Raw genomic sequence first — 17,342 nt, forward strand, 5'->3', positions numbered from 1 at the left:
GTGAGAGAATTTTAATTCCTGGGTCCTTCTGACCTTTCTTGGAGGGATGTGGTTATTGTTTATTTCCAGTGACCTTATGGGAAAACTGATGCCCAATGCTGAATGAACGAACAATAAAGTGGGTCCACTTCAGAATTTGGAGGGGTCAGCTGTCCCTCTTCAGCTATGTGGAGGGCAGAGATGGCACTGACATCTATCAGTGACTCAGAAGCCTGAGGACACAGAGGTCTCTTCTCTTTCCTCTTCATGTGCCTAGACAGAGGAAAGGACAGTTGTTCCTCTGAGAGTGGACAGAGGATTCTAGTGCTTGGCTTGTTTGCTCACGCCAAGGCAGGCATCCAGACAGCCTGCCCCCTCTTCCATAGGACTCTTCCTTCTGCTCCATGTCTTTCTGATACCTCAACCTCAAGTCATCTCTCGGGGAGTTAGTGGTCTGGTTAAGACGGAAGGTCTCTGTGAAGATTGGAGGGCTGTGAACATTTTAGAGTCTTTGAACCAATTTAGATTATTCAAATGAATAACAGTGACAAGGAACAATACGGCAAGTAAGTTTTTCTTTCAAAGCATTTGAGATGATTGCCTTGAAGACTAATTACAAAACTTAATAGGTGTGGAAATGCTGAAGGATAACTTCAGTTTTTAATTCTCCTTATCACTAAGCTATTTAATCCTGTGGGCCGGGGGAGGGAAACATAAGGAACAGAGTCGCCCTTTTTATCTTTGTCATTTTAAAGAGCTCCTTGGCTCCTATGGGCCAGTCTTGGCCATGGTCCCACAGTTCATTCATTCGCTCATTCATTCACCCAACAAAGATTTCTAATACTTACTACGTGCCCTGCAGTGCGTTGGAGACACGATGAGGATTCCGACTTGATTCCTTCTCGCCAAGGGCTCTATGGATGCTGTTGGGAAGTCCAGGAAAAGCCACTTGTTCCTCCCTGGTTGGGGCAACACTGGGGGATATTTATAAAGGAGGGGGAGCCATAGGCTGGTGCTGGAGAAAGAGCAGGGGTTACGCATGGGAAGAGGAGCCGAAAGACTTCCACTCGGGAAACGTTACGTGAGAAGACCCTGGGGCCTAGGAGACTGTGATGCGTTGGGGAACTCTAAGCAGCAGAGGTCAGGCATCTGTGCCCGAGGGAGGGCCAAGGCTGTGGTCGCCTGCTGGCTCAGTACCCGAGGAGGAGAGGGAGGGGGGCGACTCGGCAGTCTCCTACATCAAAACGACTCGAGCTCTTCTTGACTGCTCTTCCTTCTCCTCCAGCTCCACCTACTTTCACATGTGGGAACACTTCCCAAGAGGGTTTGAAACAGGGGCCCCTCCCAAAGCTGATAATTAACTGAAGAAAGTACAGAAGAATTAAGGACTAATCTTGTGTTTGTTAAATGGATGTCAGTAAAACACAGCATAATGAGGAGGCGGAATGAGAAACTGAAGCGCTGGGAAATCGAGCGCAGTCTCTCCGGTCGTTTTGTTTTTAGTTGCAGTTAGGATACTAACTTGTGCTATTTGATGCTTTTAAAACAAACTATGAAAATATAAGGGAGTGGTAATAATGACAAACCCACACAGTCGAGAGGTCACTTTCAAATGCAAAGGTATCTTTACCGTTTATGATGATTTTATATGAAATATGAAAATGTGAAGCAAAGATTCCATTTTTTCTGAATAGGTGTCAGAACATTAAAGATAATACCATTGGCATCGAGGAGAACGGTGTCTCCCTAACCTGTCGCTTCCACGTCACCGTCTTTAAGTTCATTGGAGATTATGATGAAGTTCATCTTCACTGTGCGGTGTCCCTCTGTGACTCAGAAAAGTACTCCTGTAAAGTAGTAAGTGAGAGTATGAAAATTAAATGCTTAGCCTTATTTCTCATGGCCCCAGTTTTCCCAACATGGGGATCATGAATGCAGGATCTGAGTGGCTCTTTACAGTTCGTAAGGACTTAGAGCACCTGGAAGTGGCTGAATTGGAATCATCTTCAGATGCGCGTAGGAGCAGCAGTCATCTTTAGTGGGACAATAAGAGCAAGAACACAATAGAATGATGTCCTCGTACTCCTCCACCTCTGAAATGTCAGTCTGTCATTGGTGTAACAGTAGACCAGGGTTTCTCAATCCTTGGCACTTTGGACCAAATTGCTCTTTGTTGTGGGAACTGTTCTGTGCATAGTAGGAAGTTTAGCAGCATCCCTGACCTCCACCCACTAGATACCAGTAGCACCTCCCTGCAGTTGCAATACCCAAAAATGTCTCCCAACACTGCCAAATGTCCCCTGGGGGGCAAAATTGGCCCCGTTTAAGAACCATTGTGGGCCAGCCCCGGTGGCCTAGTGGTTGAGTTCAGTGCGCTCCGCTGTGGTGGGCCAGGTTTGGTTCCTGGATGTGGACCTCTGTTAGCAGCCATGCCATGCTGGCAGCCCACATACTAAAAAAATAGAGGAAGATTGGCATGGATGTTAGCTCAGGGTGAATCTTCCTCAGCAAAAACCAAAACAAAACAAAACAAAAACACCACTGCACCAGAGACTCAAGCAGCCAGGCCACCTGAATCTGAAGTGACCAGTGGGGCCAGGCTCCACTCCTCTAAAGAAGCAAACTCCTGTGCTCAGAACACGCTTTACCTAGGTGTTCTTTAGACAGGGGTTATCCTGTAGCTCGCCCAGGTCTACACCAGGGCCTGAGCCTCTGGCGGGACTGGTGGGGTGAGGTGACAAACCAGTCATCTCTTCTATGCCAGGCTCACATCCCCATCATGTGTGGCTATGTTCCTAAGATTTTACTGCACTGGTACCTGGTCTCTAACCTGTAACATGCCAGCTTTCTGCTTACCCCATGTTTGAAGAATCGAGACGTGATTATGGTCAGAGCTGCTCACAGATGCTGCTATGTACACCATTGTTCGATGCAACCCAACCATCCTCGTTCCTGGGAAGGGATCCTTTTTGAATAAATTCTAATGTGGAGACTATATTTAGTTCTGTTCAACACGAAGCCCAGAGTCTCAACAGGCTCAGCGATCAAGAATGCATTGGTTCTAATTAATCTGAGCAGCGATAGTGCTCGAGGCCAGAGCCGCTGCCTCTTTTGGAGATGGAAACGTGGTGGAGAATCAGTTATCAGCTTAATCATGTGAAGTTTTCCCTCTGGTGTTCTGTCTTTCAGATTTGCCCACAAAATTCCAGGATTGCCACAGATTATACCAAAGAGCCTAAAGAACAGATCATTTCAGTGGGACCTATTAGGAGAAAAAGTACGTATGGTCACTAAACCACATTATACATTATTAAGATAATGGGATTGGAAGGCTTGGGCTAACTCTTGGGTGTCTTTCATCTGTGATGTGAATCTGGTGACTGAGGAGCTGAGGATACCAGTTTGAGAAGACAGCCCATTCCATGTTGAAATCTTTTCATAGACTGTTAAACACTCACAACAGCCATGGGCTTCTCTTCTTCCTCTCCACTCTTTAGAGGCTTGGAGTTGAAGAGTTGAACTGTCTACAGTTAATCTGTTCGATGCCTCTTTCCTAGGACTGGACTGGTGTGAGGACAATGGAGGATGCGAGCAGATTTGCACGAGCCGGGTGGATGGGCCTCTGTGTAGCTGTGTGACGGGGACCCTGCAGGAGGATGGCAAGAGCTGCCGAGGTAAATACACCTCCCGTTCAGGCCAGGCAGCTGGAGGCACAAGAAGTTCTTTACTCTGAGAAGGAGAAATTCATATGTGAAGCCCACTCAGTCAGCAACCAACTTGTAAGAATTCCAGAAATGAAGACGGAAAGACGTGGAAAACACCCAAGGAATTCTAGCACCATTTTGTTTTTTTAAAACCTTGGGGTCCCTCCTCTTTTATCTAACAGATAAAGGTGATTTAAAAAAAAAAAGTTATCCAACCATTTATGGACCAAAATTGGCCTTAAATCTGGCTGCCAAGTCTACTTGGGCTGTGGTTGGAAATGGGATGTTTGATTGAACAAGCAAGACATCCTGAAGTGGCCTTAACACATGGTTTCCCTGGTTCCCTCTGAGGTTAGCAGGATTCTTCTAAAAGTTGGGTTAATTCTGTTTCTTTGCTGCCTCAGTCAGGGCCTTTTGGGCAAAGTGTGTTCTTGGCAATGAGGACGGTGTTTTCCTTTATTTGGTTGATTACTGCAAAGCTGTCTGATCTCTATCAAACAGGTGCGTGTTGGGTTTTTTTCATGGGACTTACTATGTTCCTCTCTCTTCACAGCCTCTAATTCTTCCATTGAACTTCAAGTTTGGACGCTGCTTCTCATCATGACCCAGATTTCATTATGGCATTTTGTCTATAAATCAGGCACGACCTCATAAATAACTCAAGGTTGCCATATAAAGTACTGTAATTTACTTACTCCAACTCCCTGTAGGATAAAAGGTGTGTCCCCTTAAGTCAACATTTTTTGAAAGTGTTCAACATCTCAAAGTGATGCCACCTGCCTCAAACTTTGGTCAGAGTTCTGGAAATGAGTGAAATCCCAAGCTCCTCTTTCAAAGTATGCAACGGGGCTTCTAAAAGCCAGTTGTGGAAAGCATATATCTTGCCTAAAATTTCCAGACAGTTGTCCCTAGAAAATTTGGTTCACATGAATAACCAGTAAAGGAAAAAATTTGGGTTACAAAAGACTGACCGGAAATCTGACCAGAGCAATCTGTCAAACCAGTGCTGTTTCTGGATCAGTTTTTCAGAGAGAGGGCCTGTTGGAACAATATTGAGAAGCAGTGATGGGAAGGTCTGACTCCCTCTAGAAACTTTCCGATGTTTGGAAGTGTCTGCTCTATGATACGCAAGTGCTGCTCCCTTCTGTTCATGATGAGCTCCTTCCCTACCCTCATGTCCTTCAACCTTGCCATGGCAGCTTGGCCACTGGGTATACTGTTTGCAGACCTGGGGAACCCCACCCCCCATCCCTGCCCCTCAGACCCAATCCGTTCTCTTTTACAAATCAACCAAATCATTTTTAATGTGTTTTATGCTTAAATAAACTTTGTGTTCAAGTATTCTCATTCCTTGGTGGTTGGAATCATTGTTATTGAGGTTAAGGCTTGCACACTAAATAGCATGCTATGATTTAAAGAAAGAAGCAGCAGCAGCGAGTGGACCAAGTCGGCACTGCCGGCCAGAACATTAATGCACTTTGTTATGTGACTATTCGTGTGCACTTACAGAGCATTAGCAGGGTATTAAGGTGCCATGTAGAAGAGAAGCAGACAGCATCCTCTTTTGTATGTAGTACATAAACATACATTTACCATAATTAACTACAAAATGGAGGGCCTGCTAAATACGTTCCTGGAGTGCCTCTCTTTTTAAAAGTTGAAAACAAAGTAAAACCCACTTCAGGTTTATTTTGAAATTGTTTTGGATTTACGCTGATGGCATTTTTGTATTTTTCTGGGAACTTTGTGAAAAGCTGAGCAGAATTAGCATCTTTGACCGTGGGTGTGGATACGATTTCTGTTGTCTTACATGTAAAAGGCACCCCATCCCGATGTCACTGGGCTGGAGAAGTGGAGTGTAGACTGAGTCTACACTGAGCTTCTTTGTTCTCCCAGCCCCCTGGGAGGGTCAACAAATTGTCTTTGCATCACACATGCTCTGTGGCTAAGACTGATGGAGAAATATACGCATCTGCTTCAACTTGGACATCTTAAGACCTTTGGGGAAAATGCTGGCCATTGAGATGGATTAAGGAATCAAACCTTGTATTCTAGGTGAGACATAGGCATACTTCTTCCTCACTGTGATAGAAATTGATGTTACGAGCAGGTGCTTTTTTCACATGAAAACTTCAACTCTAGAGTAACCCCCACTTCGGGATCAGAAGGTTCAGGGCTCATGCACCCTTCTCCTTCACACAGTTTAAAGTTGAGGTTTTCACAATCAGACAGATGCTGAGTTAAACACAATAATGTCTCATTTATCTTTTCACTTGATTACCTTAGATAAATTCTAACTAAAAACATACAAGGAGAAAGTGTTTTGATATTTAATAACTTCTCTTCATTGATTTTCACATCAAAGCATTAGAAATTTCTAAATTAAAGATCGTAGTTGGTTTTTTAGCTTTTTAATTCAATCCTTTCTTGCTGTGCTTTTATTTTTGGCCTTGGTGTTCTCACTTGGATGGCATCCCAAACTCATCTATCATCAGGACAAGCTGGTTGTGGTGCCATGACAGAAACCCCCGGAACCTCAGTGGCTTAAACAACCAAGGTTTCTTTCGTGCTCATGCTGGGGGTCTCTGATCCTCAGTCTTACCCTGGAGTGGAGGTTGATGGAGACTTCATTATCTTTTGTTTTTCTCAGCAGAATTTATTGAACAGTTTATCCTTTCCCCTTAGAACTGTGGTATCCCCTTTATGATATATCAAGTTTCAATCTCTGTGGTTCTGTTTGTGAGCTCTTGGCTCTCTTCCATTGGTTTTTCTGTTCCCGTGTCAGAACATTTTTTTTATTGAGATATAATTGACAAATAACATTATATTAGTTTTAGATGTACAACAAAATGATTCAATATATGTCTATATTGGGAAATGATCACCACAATAAGTTTAGTTAACATCTCTCACGACACAGTTAATTTTTTTCTTTGTGAGGAGAACTTGCAAGATCTACTCTCTTAACAACTTTCAAATATACATACAGTATTATTAACTATAGTCACCATGCTGTACATGACATCCCCAGGACTTATTTATTTTATAGCTGGAAGTTTGTAGCTTTTGACTCCCATCACCCATTTTGCCCATCCTCCACCCCTCCCCTCTGGCAACTACCAGTTTCTTCTTTGTATCTATAAGTTTGTTTCTGTTTCTGTTTTGTTTTGTTTTTTTCTTTTGTTTTGTTTTTTAGATTCCACATATAAGTGAAATGATTTGGTGTTTGTCTTTCTCTGTCTAACTTATTTCACTCAGCATAATGCCCTCAAGGTCCATCCATGTTGTCACAAATGGCAGGATTTCCTTCTTTTTTCTGACTGAATAATATTCCATTGTGTATATGTATTTCTTTATCCATTCATCCAACAGTGGATGCTCAAGTGGTTTCCATGTCTTGGACATTGTAAATAATGCTGCAATGAACATTGGCTGCAGATATCTTTTTGAGTTAGTGTTTTTATTTCCTTCAGATAAATACCCAGAAGTCGAATTGCTGGATCATATGGTAGATCTATTTTTAATTTTTGAGGAACTTCCATACTGTTTTCCATAGTGGCTGCACTCTGGAAACATGACATTCCCACCAACAGTGCATGAGGGTTCTCTTTTCTCCACATCCTCGCCAACCCTTGGTATTTCTTGAGACTTCATTATCTTTTGATGCTGCCAGCTCAACATGACACTTTGGGTTCACCTCAGCAAGAGGAGAGAGTGTGGAGAATCATAACCCAGAAGGGATCATATCACTTCTGTTCCCATTCCATTGGCCAAAGCAAGTTGTATGGCCATAACTAACTTTCAGAGAGCAGGGCTGTGCGAACTTCCCATGAGCCTGGAAGGCAGAAGAACTGGAAATCCATGCTGACTGCTGCCACACTGTCTCTGAGTCAATCACTTCTCTCTGTATTAAAGAGAAATATGTCTACAGAAGTAAAAATAAACAGGCCCCTTAGCTGACTATCTGGAAGGCAGAAGAACTGGAAGATGATCCTGACCCTTCTACTAATTCTCTGCTTAAAACAAATCATTCGATATCACACCTTAACTTTCCTCTCTGTAAAATGAGTGTATTAAGCTTCTTTTCAAATATTCTCATGTTAGAAAATAACACTATACGAATGTAAACTGTATGATAGTATATATTTAGACAATTCCGGAATGTTGCCTTTCCCTGCCACTCAAAAAGATTTGCCTCAAGGAAGGAGAAAAAAAAAGCACACGTTTAGCAAAGGTTAAAAAGGAAATTAATTGGGAATCATATTAACTTGGTATTTGTCTGATACCAAAAGAGACAACATCTTGGGGTCTGGCATTTCTGATAATTGGGAATTCTATAATTAGTTTCTTAGCCAATACTAGGTCTGTGCTCTCCACAAAACTCTAATGGTAAACTTGAGATCACTAACTGTTTCACATTGTCTAATATTCTAGCTCTTTTTAGAAGCATTCGACATTTAGTGAGAGCTTGAAATCTAATAAAATTCTTTCAACCAAAAGAATTAAGTAATTATCAAAAGATGACAATCATGCAGGTTTGGGGTAAGAAAGAATTATTTCTTAACTAATTCTGAATTAATTAAGCATCTACCCCATTCTGAACCTTCCAGCCTCTCTCCTAGAACTCAGGGGATTTCCGTACCTTGTATTTCATTGCAATTTGGCCCTAGTTAGGAGGAACATGAAGGCAGTGCTCAGTGCCCTGATGCACTGGCATCTGCGGCGCAACCTAGTGAAAAAGAGAATCAAACAGCACCCTCTAGTGTCCTCTTTTTATTTCTGCAAGAAACACAAACGCATATGGAACCACACCAATCAAAATACAATTTCTCCCCCTCCTCGAAACCTCAGACGCAGAACGTTACCAGAATATAGCTTTAGAGAACACATCAAATGCCAAGGACGTGTTCTGGAGAACAGTGTGAGGTTTATTTTTATGCACACAGTAAGCAGCATTCCAGGAAAATATCAGCTCTTAGCATCCCGTGCACATTTTGCCCTTAATATCTATTTCTCTAACATGTTGACAAAAATAGCTGTTGAGAAAAATTAAGTATCTCTTTAAAATGTCAACAAATAAACAATCTGATCAAGCAAAACCCATGAAATATTTAGTAGTCTTTCTTTCCCCCCGGCAGAACGTGAAATACTTTCAAAAGCATCTAAAGCACAACAGCAATAACTCTGGTCTGACTAATGGAAGGCTCTGTTTGTGGTGATTTAATTATATTTGCTGAAATATGACTGTCATATAAGACAACATCACCATGGCAGAGGGACAGAGCTCTGTGTCTATAGATAGAAATAAAACACAAAAGACTCACTGTTCCATGAAGATCTCGGCAATCAAATTCTATTGGCTAAGGAAACACATGCAGGAAGACGTTCACACATTTGTTGTGTGTTTCTATTTGCATGTAGCCCTGGGGTTAGGTGCTGTTTTATTTGTTAGCATAAAATGTTGATTGTGAAAGAGGTTTGAAACTAAGATATTCTCTCATTAGATGAAGTAACAATATTTTAGGCTTATGCAGCATCTTTCATAACTAATGCTTTCCCACCTATATTTAATAGTGTTCAATCCTGAATTGTGCTGCAGTTTGACAGAGAAATCAGAGGGAAAGCGTTAAGTTGAAGTTATATTGTATATGGCATAAAGTACTGACTAAAGAAAAATGCAAACCCACTCACATATGTGTGTTCAGGCGTGTAGGTTTATTAGCAATTTTCAACTTTTAATGAAACATATTAGAACGATAGTAGCCTTTTAAGTTTTTTAAGCTTTTGAAGAACAAGGAAACTTTGGCACAGAATCGTTGTTTTTTCCCCCTAACACTTGAATTTCTTTGTGGTACAGTTTAAGGTTCAAAAATCCACTGGTATTACCCTAATTTAGTTATATTTATATTACCCTATTTTGCCCTATTTTAGGGCAAAAATATATTATTTTACTGAAAGGGATAACATTTAATTACTTTATGTATTGAAAATCTTTGCAGTGGATCTATCCATAATTCATAGAATGTTTTGATTTAGAGACTATATTCACATAGAAATACGCTAGTAAGTTAATTCCATGTTAACCAAAGGCAGAAAATGCATGATTCCTGGTATTTTCCTCTTACCTGCCACAAACATTCTTAATGCAACCGGCCGTCCTGGTCTTTAAATAAACATAGTTTCCATATCTACATGGATGATTCAAATCAGGGAATTAGAAGTGTGTATTCAATCACGCTTTCCATGAGTCTCTGCATAGATGACTGCAAAATGCAGGAAAGGAATGTCTGCATCGACCGAAGGAGGGAGTCCGCTCCCCTGAAGAGTCCTGATCAAAAAGCAATTTGGCAACCTAATTCGACAAGGGGAAAATGATGGAACATCTAATGTGAAAGTGTCTAGGTGACGTATCAAATATTCAGGGCATAAAATGAGAAGAAGAGCTGTGGATAGCACAGAACACATTTTCTTTGCCCTAAAATGCCCCACATTCTACATGCTTACTTTGAACCTCCGAGGGGGAAGAGGAGTGGGGATATTCTGAATATTGATTCAAGACTAGCAGAGTGTGGAGATGCTCCGCCACTCTCGATTTTGTTCACGTCTCCCATGAGTTAGCATTTTCTAATTGTTCTTGTAACCTGGTCCTTTTCATAAATAATTTTACTTTCATTAGCTAACTTGAAGTGGAATCCAAGAATTAAGTCAACAGAGGGAGAGAAATCTTACCATCTTATCTTAAACATCCCCCTGGACCACAGTGAACAATTTTACCCAGTGATTGCAATCAGTTTAAATGTACACTATTTAGGCAAATAGCCCTGAAAGCCCAGGCCGCCTAAATCACAGGGAAACACGTCTCCATCACAGAACTTTAAATAGTTTTGATTTTAGGAAAAGTAGTTTCTGAGAGTCACAACACATGAGGACTTATCCAGGCTTTACACTCTAGAAACATAAATTCATTAAAAGTCAACTTTCCTGGTAGACCCCCAAAAGAGATGCTCATACCCCCTAGAAATCAGGAGACCTCAGAATTACATCATTATGAACTATTTGTATTTCCTCTGCCTTAGACTTTTCCATACTTCGTTGGCAGGATGAAACTATAGAACTTAAAATTGGATGGTGATTTGAAAAATGTCGTAATAAAATGTTGTAAAATGTATGGGTGTATTTCTAAGTCTTCTACCAAAAAGTATTGAATGTTATAGAAACAACAACAAAATTTCTCATCTCTTAGTGTAATCTTAGAAGTGAGTTCTTTAAATTCCATCCCCAAAACACATACTTGAGTCACTGATCACTGGCAAAGTCTGTTCCTGTGGCTGTTTTATTTGTATGAACAACTGGAGGTGCAAACACTTTCACCAATCCCTACATCATTTATTCCAATCTTATTCTGAGTTCCTCCCCCTCACCAGAAGAATGGAAATGCACATAAGTTGTAAAAATCAAAGTGACATAACCTTTTCATTTTGCGAAAGGGGAACAAGAACATTTCCTTCCCATATGTAACAAAGTGTGGCCAGGGGCGGTAGAGAGAATGCAGAGGGATGGGGGCAGCCCCTCTTCCATGGGACCTTGAGGGAGCCAGGTTGACCAGATGCCATGGAAGTTATCTTCCCCTTTCAAAAATGTCAAAAAAGGAAAGTTTACTTTTACTAAAACTCCTAAACAACTTTTATTCAAAGGTAGGATAAAATTATCTTAATTCTTTTTCTGAGATATTTGGAAATACTATAAGAAGAACAATGACTCCCTTAGATTTACTTCAGTGAGTAAAAATCTAATGGAATCCAGAACCAAGAAGCATAAAGACAGGATTACCCTGAGGAAGAATGTCTGAATTAAATAAAATATTCCTGGTAGACACTAAACTAATGTAAAGGAAAGGACAAGGTATCTTGATACAATTACCTTCGGGATAATGCATGATTTCATACATAAAAAAGCTAAACTGATTCCCTTGAACAATAAGTAAATAAACACTAAAGCCAATCACTAAAATACGTCAGAAACACCATTAATTTTCCTCTAGGATTTTGTAAAACGATTTCCTCGGCCATTCCTTTTTGCCTCACTCCCAGTTATCAAGGGCAGCTAAGGTTCCATTTATTTCTACAGTTGCGTAAGTGTGAGAGTGTGTGTGTGTGTAGAAACATAAGGCCTTAGGGTGAGTTGTAAGGGAAAAAAATCTCGTTCCGATGAATCTTAAAATTTGTGGTATTTAACTCTAAGCTTTTCCTCTCCAAAACATGTAAATATTTAGCAAAAGGTCTATTTAATTTCTCCTGAGTTAGATGGCATAGAATCTACTGTGCAAAATGCATCCAACTCCATTTTCAGATTCTCAAAGAATTCTGTGGCTTCCTCTGCCAGCTCGTCTAGTTTTGTCATGATAACATCCAAAATCTGGAAAACAAAAAGAAATGCTGAGGTTTCTCTTATAAAGAAATATGGTCCTCTCAAACTGATCTCAAAGAAATATGGGACCCAATACCTTCATTAAACCATATGAAATAGAGCACTTGGCAAATCCTTGATAGCAAAGTCCTCTGAGGCAAAAAAAAAAAAAAATCCCATCCCTAAATATCAGTGTGTGTTTTACTTTGTTGTTGTTCTAGACAGAATCAATGAACTGAATCAAACTTCTCTTTAAAAGTAATTTAGAAAAGAACACATATGTTGCTCCCTTCTTCTTGTATATTCCTCAAAGCTGGACCTTAGTGGGAAATGTAGACTCACGAACCAAACACAAATTCCAAGAATGACACTGACCTCAAACTGGGACCGTAGCTGTCCTTTGCAATGAAGTGTAAACTCAGTGTAAATTTAGAACTGGCTCATCCAGATTTAGAGGCTGCCTGTGGGTTTCTAAAGTCCCCCTGCAGAGGCAACGCTCCTGCCTGTTTCCTCCTTGTATCATTAGTCTTTGATGATGTGGCTTGTCAATCCAGCGCATCTGAACCATGTCAGAATTTAGAAGCAGTTAAAAAGGGAACCCTGATTATTTAACCCTAAAGATTAGAGTTTTTCAACCAACTGAAGAATTGACTTTTTTTAAAAAGAATCCCAGTTATTATATACTAGCTTACTTACTTACCATATACTTACCATATTCTAGCCCTGTGGGGAGGTCTTTTCATCTATTATTTCCTTTAGTCCTCCTAAATGATCCTATGAAAGAGTTATTTCTCTGTTTTTTTGATGAGGAAACAGTGGTCTAAAGAGCTAAAGTAATTTGCCCAACATCATTTTATTTGATTTTACAGAAAATTTGATAGAGTTGGAAGAATTCTTACAGGCTCTTAACATCAGCCCTGATATCAGTTCCCCCACATTGAACCCAGCGTATATGGGGTTAAAACTAAAACACACCACCCCCTTTCCTGCTTCTCTAGCTCCACTCATATGTAAATACCTGTTTCTTTAAACTTGGACTCCTTGAGCTTTACAACTAAATGGGAGTTACAAATTGTTAAAAGCCCAGGTGGCCTGGAATTGGAGGCACACTAAAGTTTAGCTAATCATGTGTCCTTGAAGTTTGCCAGGAAAGCCTGTCTCAAGAATATCAAGGAGTGGAGGCTTCCCAAACCTCCACTCCTTGACTCCTGGCACTGGAACTCGCCTCAAATAGGAAGATGAGACAACAGACAACTGCGAAAGACGCCCACCTGCCATCCTCCTATCTCACCCCCCACCCCGCCTTGCTGCAAGCAGCTCTCAAGGCCAAATGCAGGCTGGTGGAAAAGCACCGAGCTGCACAAGCTACATGTTCCCTCTCCCCTACCCAAAACCCCAAATAAAAATCCCCACCCATTCCTCATCAGGGAGCTAGTAATTTTTTTTTAATTAATTTTTTTTTAAAGATTTTATTTTTTCCTTTTTCTCCCCAAAGCCCCCCGGTACATAGTTGTATATTCTTCGTTGTGGGTCCTTCTAGTTGTGGCATGTCGGACGCTGCCTCAGCGTGGTCTGATGAGCAGTGCCATGTCTGCGCCCAGGATTCGAACCAACGAAACACTGGGCCGCCTGCAGCGGAGCGCGCGAACTTAACCACTCGGCCACGGGGCCAGCCCCAGGGAGCTAGTAATTTTTGAGGCATGAGCCCTTGCTTTGCTCCCTGTGCCTGGCATAGTAAAAACCTTTCCTCTTCCACTCAAGACTCTGTTCTCATTATTTGGATTGGCATCGGGTTCAGAGACCGAACTTTCGGTTACAGAATCATTACAAGGGGTCTGTCTGGGCATCTTAGTAAACACAATGCCAAGTGTGGCATGCTTTCTGTTCTCCAGCATGACTGTTTATTTGGAGGATAGAGGTCAATCAAGTACTCTATTGTCATTGGAGGGTTATCATATGGATTATCAAATTTTTAAAAAATTTTACACTAAAATTCCACAGAACATAAACTAAGTTTACTCATAGCACAACAGCTCAGAATCCAGATTCTGGAGTCAGATATATTCTGGGTTTGAATCCTAGATGCACCTCATTCATTCACTCATTCATCAAATATTTGTTGACTGCCTACCTTGTACCAGGTGTTAGGTCTATAGCGGTAAATGAAAACAGGTATAGTTGTTGCCCTCATAGAACTTATACTTTAGTGGGACAGACCAATAACAAACATGTAAACAAACCAATAAAGATGTGATTTCCAAGGGAGAAAAACCCTATGAAGAAAACAAGTAGGATGTTATAGAAAAAATGGGAACGGAGCATTCACTTAGATACAGCAGCCAAGCAGGGCTTCTGAGATGGTATCATTTCAGCTGATATTTAAGGGAAGAGAAGGAAGCAAGCAAGGATGAAGTGGGGATGTCACGGGAGGCATTTCAGACAGAGGCCAGAGCAAGGGCAAGGCCTAAGGCTTGAGAGTAGCACGCTCGCAGGCATGAGAAGGAGCCAGTGTGGGTGGAATGCTCTAGGCTAGCATGAGCTAGGGCTGGAAAGGCAGGCCGGGGTCTTGTCAGCCATGGGAAGGCGTCTGGAATTTATTTCAAGGGCAAGAGTAAGCCACTAGAGGATCTTAAGCAGGAGAGTGGTATCAACCAATTTACTTTTTAAAAAAATACTTTATTTTTTTAGAGCAGTTTTCGGTTCACAGCAAAATCAAGCAGAAGTTACACAGATTTCCCATATATCCCCCGCCTACATGTGCACAGCCTCCCCCACTATCAACATCCCATACCAGAGTGGTACATTTGTTACAGTCAATGAACCTACACTGACAAATCGTCACTCAGAGTCCCTAGTTTACGTTAGGGTTCACTCTTGGTGCTGCACATTCTATGGGTTTTGGCAAACGTGTGATAACATGTACCCACCATTATAGCATCATACAGAATAGTTTCATTGCCCTAAAAATCCTCTGTGCTCTGTCTAGTTACCTCTCCCGATTTACATTTAAAAAATAATTCCAAATACTATGTGGAGACTGGATTTGGAAAGGGGAAGAGAGGAAGCAAGAAGAAGTGACTATTGCATTAGCTGGAGTGTTGGCAAAAGCCCAGGGGCAGAGGACATGGGAAGAAATGGATGGCTTTGAGCTAGATTTTGGAGGAAGAAGCCATAGGACTAAGTCATATATTGGATTTGAAGGCAGGAGAAAGATAGGAATCAAAAATATTTCTGATTTGTACAACTGGATAGATGATGATGTCATTTACTGAGATGGAAAAACAGAAATAGTTTCATGGAGAGAATCGAGTGTTCAGTTCCGTGCGTGCTGAGCATGAGATGTCTGTAAGAGATCCAAGTAGAGGCGTCAAGTGGGCAGTAAGATCGATGACAGGAGCTCGTCCGACTAGTCTGGGATGGTGATAAACCATATATATGAATCATATACATTTAGATGGCATTTTAAGCTTCAGACAGAGAGGGAAAAAATAGAAAGGGCCTCAATCTCAAGGGGTCTAAGAATCTACAGGATCAAAATTTAGGGGTTAGGAAGACAGGGAGGAATTACCAAAGGAAACTGAGGAAGAGCCAAAAAAATGTCAAGGAAAACTCGAGAGGAAGTGTGACTAATACCAAGGAAAGAGAGTATTAGAGTGGCCAACCATGCTGAGTACAAGAAGATCTTAGGCAAGTTATTTACTCTTTCTGAGAACCTATAAAATCTATAAAATAAGGATAATACCGCTTATCCCCTACGGCTGTTCAGATTATATAGTAAAATGACAAATCTAAGCCACTTAATATGGGGTTCTGTATATAATAAGTGTACAGTAGAGTTTTTCCCACTCTTCCTTATCTCAATGCCATCAATTATCATTGTATTGTAGATGTGCAGAAAAGAAGCTAGTCTAAGAGAAGTATGTTTATAAAAATGACAAATAAATTGATTTTTACTATTTCTCTTTCCTTATTGACATTATAGATCATTAAAAAGGTATAATAAATTTCTTCTTGTAGTAAAACATGGCTTTTCAGTGTCGGTGAGAGCATACCATTAATTATTTCAAAACCTGTTTTACTTGTCCACCTTTCCCTAACACTCGTTGGCTGTCCCATAAAGTGTATGAAAGTGTTTTTTCCTTTCAATTAATTTTAACTGCAACCTGAGGAGGGACCAAATCATCAAAATTATTAACATCTTAAAAACACTAGCCCACTTACTACAAAAGCATTCATATAGATATCTCCTGTGGGAATATTCTCCAAAGAGCTTGCTGGCGTTTCTGAATGCTGAAGTGCCGTTTAAAAAGGAAAATTATCAAGCATGCAGGCTTTCCAAAAAGGCGGGAGAAATTAAAAGCTATTAAAAACAGTGAAGCATTAATGAAAAGAAAATGATCAGCTTTCATTTATTAAAAATTATGTAAACACACTCATTTCAGACCCATTATTATTGCACTTGGATATTTCTGCTAAATGTTATCAGCAGGTAGAAATAGGAGATGGAAATTTGCTCTTAACCAGCATTTTAAAATAGAAACTCCTTTTCAAAATAGTGATCCTCATATGTTCTCTTAAGATTAGTTGGAGTGGTAATTACTTTAGCCTATGAAAATTCAACCAATGAAAATTTAAAGATTAAAATAAATTTTCTAAGTTCACAAAAAGAATCCAGGAAAAATCAAAGAAGGACTGCTCCCTCTACCATTCCCAAAGTGTACACTTGAAAATTTTCTCCAATTAATTAAAAAGATGCATCTCAAACCTTTTATGATGCAATGGAGACTGCTTTATAAGAAAAAATAACAGGTAATTCTCTATAAAAGAGCTTATTAATTTGTTAGTATTTATCCGATGAATGTAGAATTAGTGGATAAATATCTATGAAAGAGAAAGAGAAACATCCCTGAAAGAGTTTAACATGGGGCCAGCCAGCCAGGTCACAGTGGTCAAGTTTGGCACCTTCTGCTTCAGCGGCCCAGGTTCGCAGGTTCGGATCCCTGGCACAGACCTACACCACTTGTCAGTCACACTGTAGCAGTGTCCCACATATAAAGTGGAGGAGTACTGGCATCAATGTTAACTCAGGGCTAATCTTCCTCAGCAAAAAAAAAAGACTGGATACTTGAACCCTAATTCTGATTATCGCACTCGGGCACATATGAGCTTGAGCTGACCAAGATACTGCAGTCTCTTTTATCTACTCGTTCTTCTCTCATCCATGTTCCTACTCACTCACACTCTCTTCCTTCC

At 40.7% G+C, this 17,342-nt stretch overlaps 1 protein-coding gene and 1 long non-coding RNA gene across 4 annotated transcripts in view; one reads left to right on the forward strand and one right to left on the reverse strand.

The window, feature by feature from the left end:
• Positions 1-4,929, forward strand: part of TECTA (tectorin alpha) — a 154,499-nt gene extending 149,570 nt beyond the window's left edge. The window contains exons 28-31 of the mRNA XM_046685526.1: positions 1,674-1,836; positions 3,169-3,256; positions 3,537-3,653; positions 4,237-4,929. Coding sequence (XP_046541482.1) covers positions 1,674-1,836; positions 3,169-3,256; positions 3,537-3,653; positions 4,237-4,337 — 469 coding nt within the window. The 3' untranslated portion in view covers positions 4,338-4,929. The remainder of the gene's footprint in view (positions 1-1,673; positions 1,837-3,168; positions 3,257-3,536; positions 3,654-4,236) is intronic.
• Positions 1-17,342, reverse strand: part of LOC124252233 (uncharacterized) — a 53,278-nt gene that overhangs the window by 1,729 nt on the left and 34,207 nt on the right. For 2 of the 3 annotated variants that reach the window (XR_006891934.1, XR_006891936.1), the window contains exons 2-3: positions 9,809-10,035; positions 828-1,826 (exon numbers count right to left, since the gene is read on the reverse strand). This is a non-coding gene — a long non-coding RNA (uncharacterized LOC124252233). The remainder of the gene's footprint in view (positions 1-827; positions 1,827-9,808; positions 10,036-17,342) is intronic. The other variant, XR_006891935.1, reaches the window with a different exon arrangement.

The sequence above is a fragment of the Equus quagga genome, chromosome 14 (assembly GCF_021613505.1).
Source record: "Equus quagga isolate Etosha38 chromosome 14, UCLA_HA_Equagga_1.0, whole genome shotgun sequence".
Taxonomy (NCBI): Eukaryota; Metazoa; Chordata; class Mammalia; order Perissodactyla; family Equidae; genus Equus; species Equus quagga.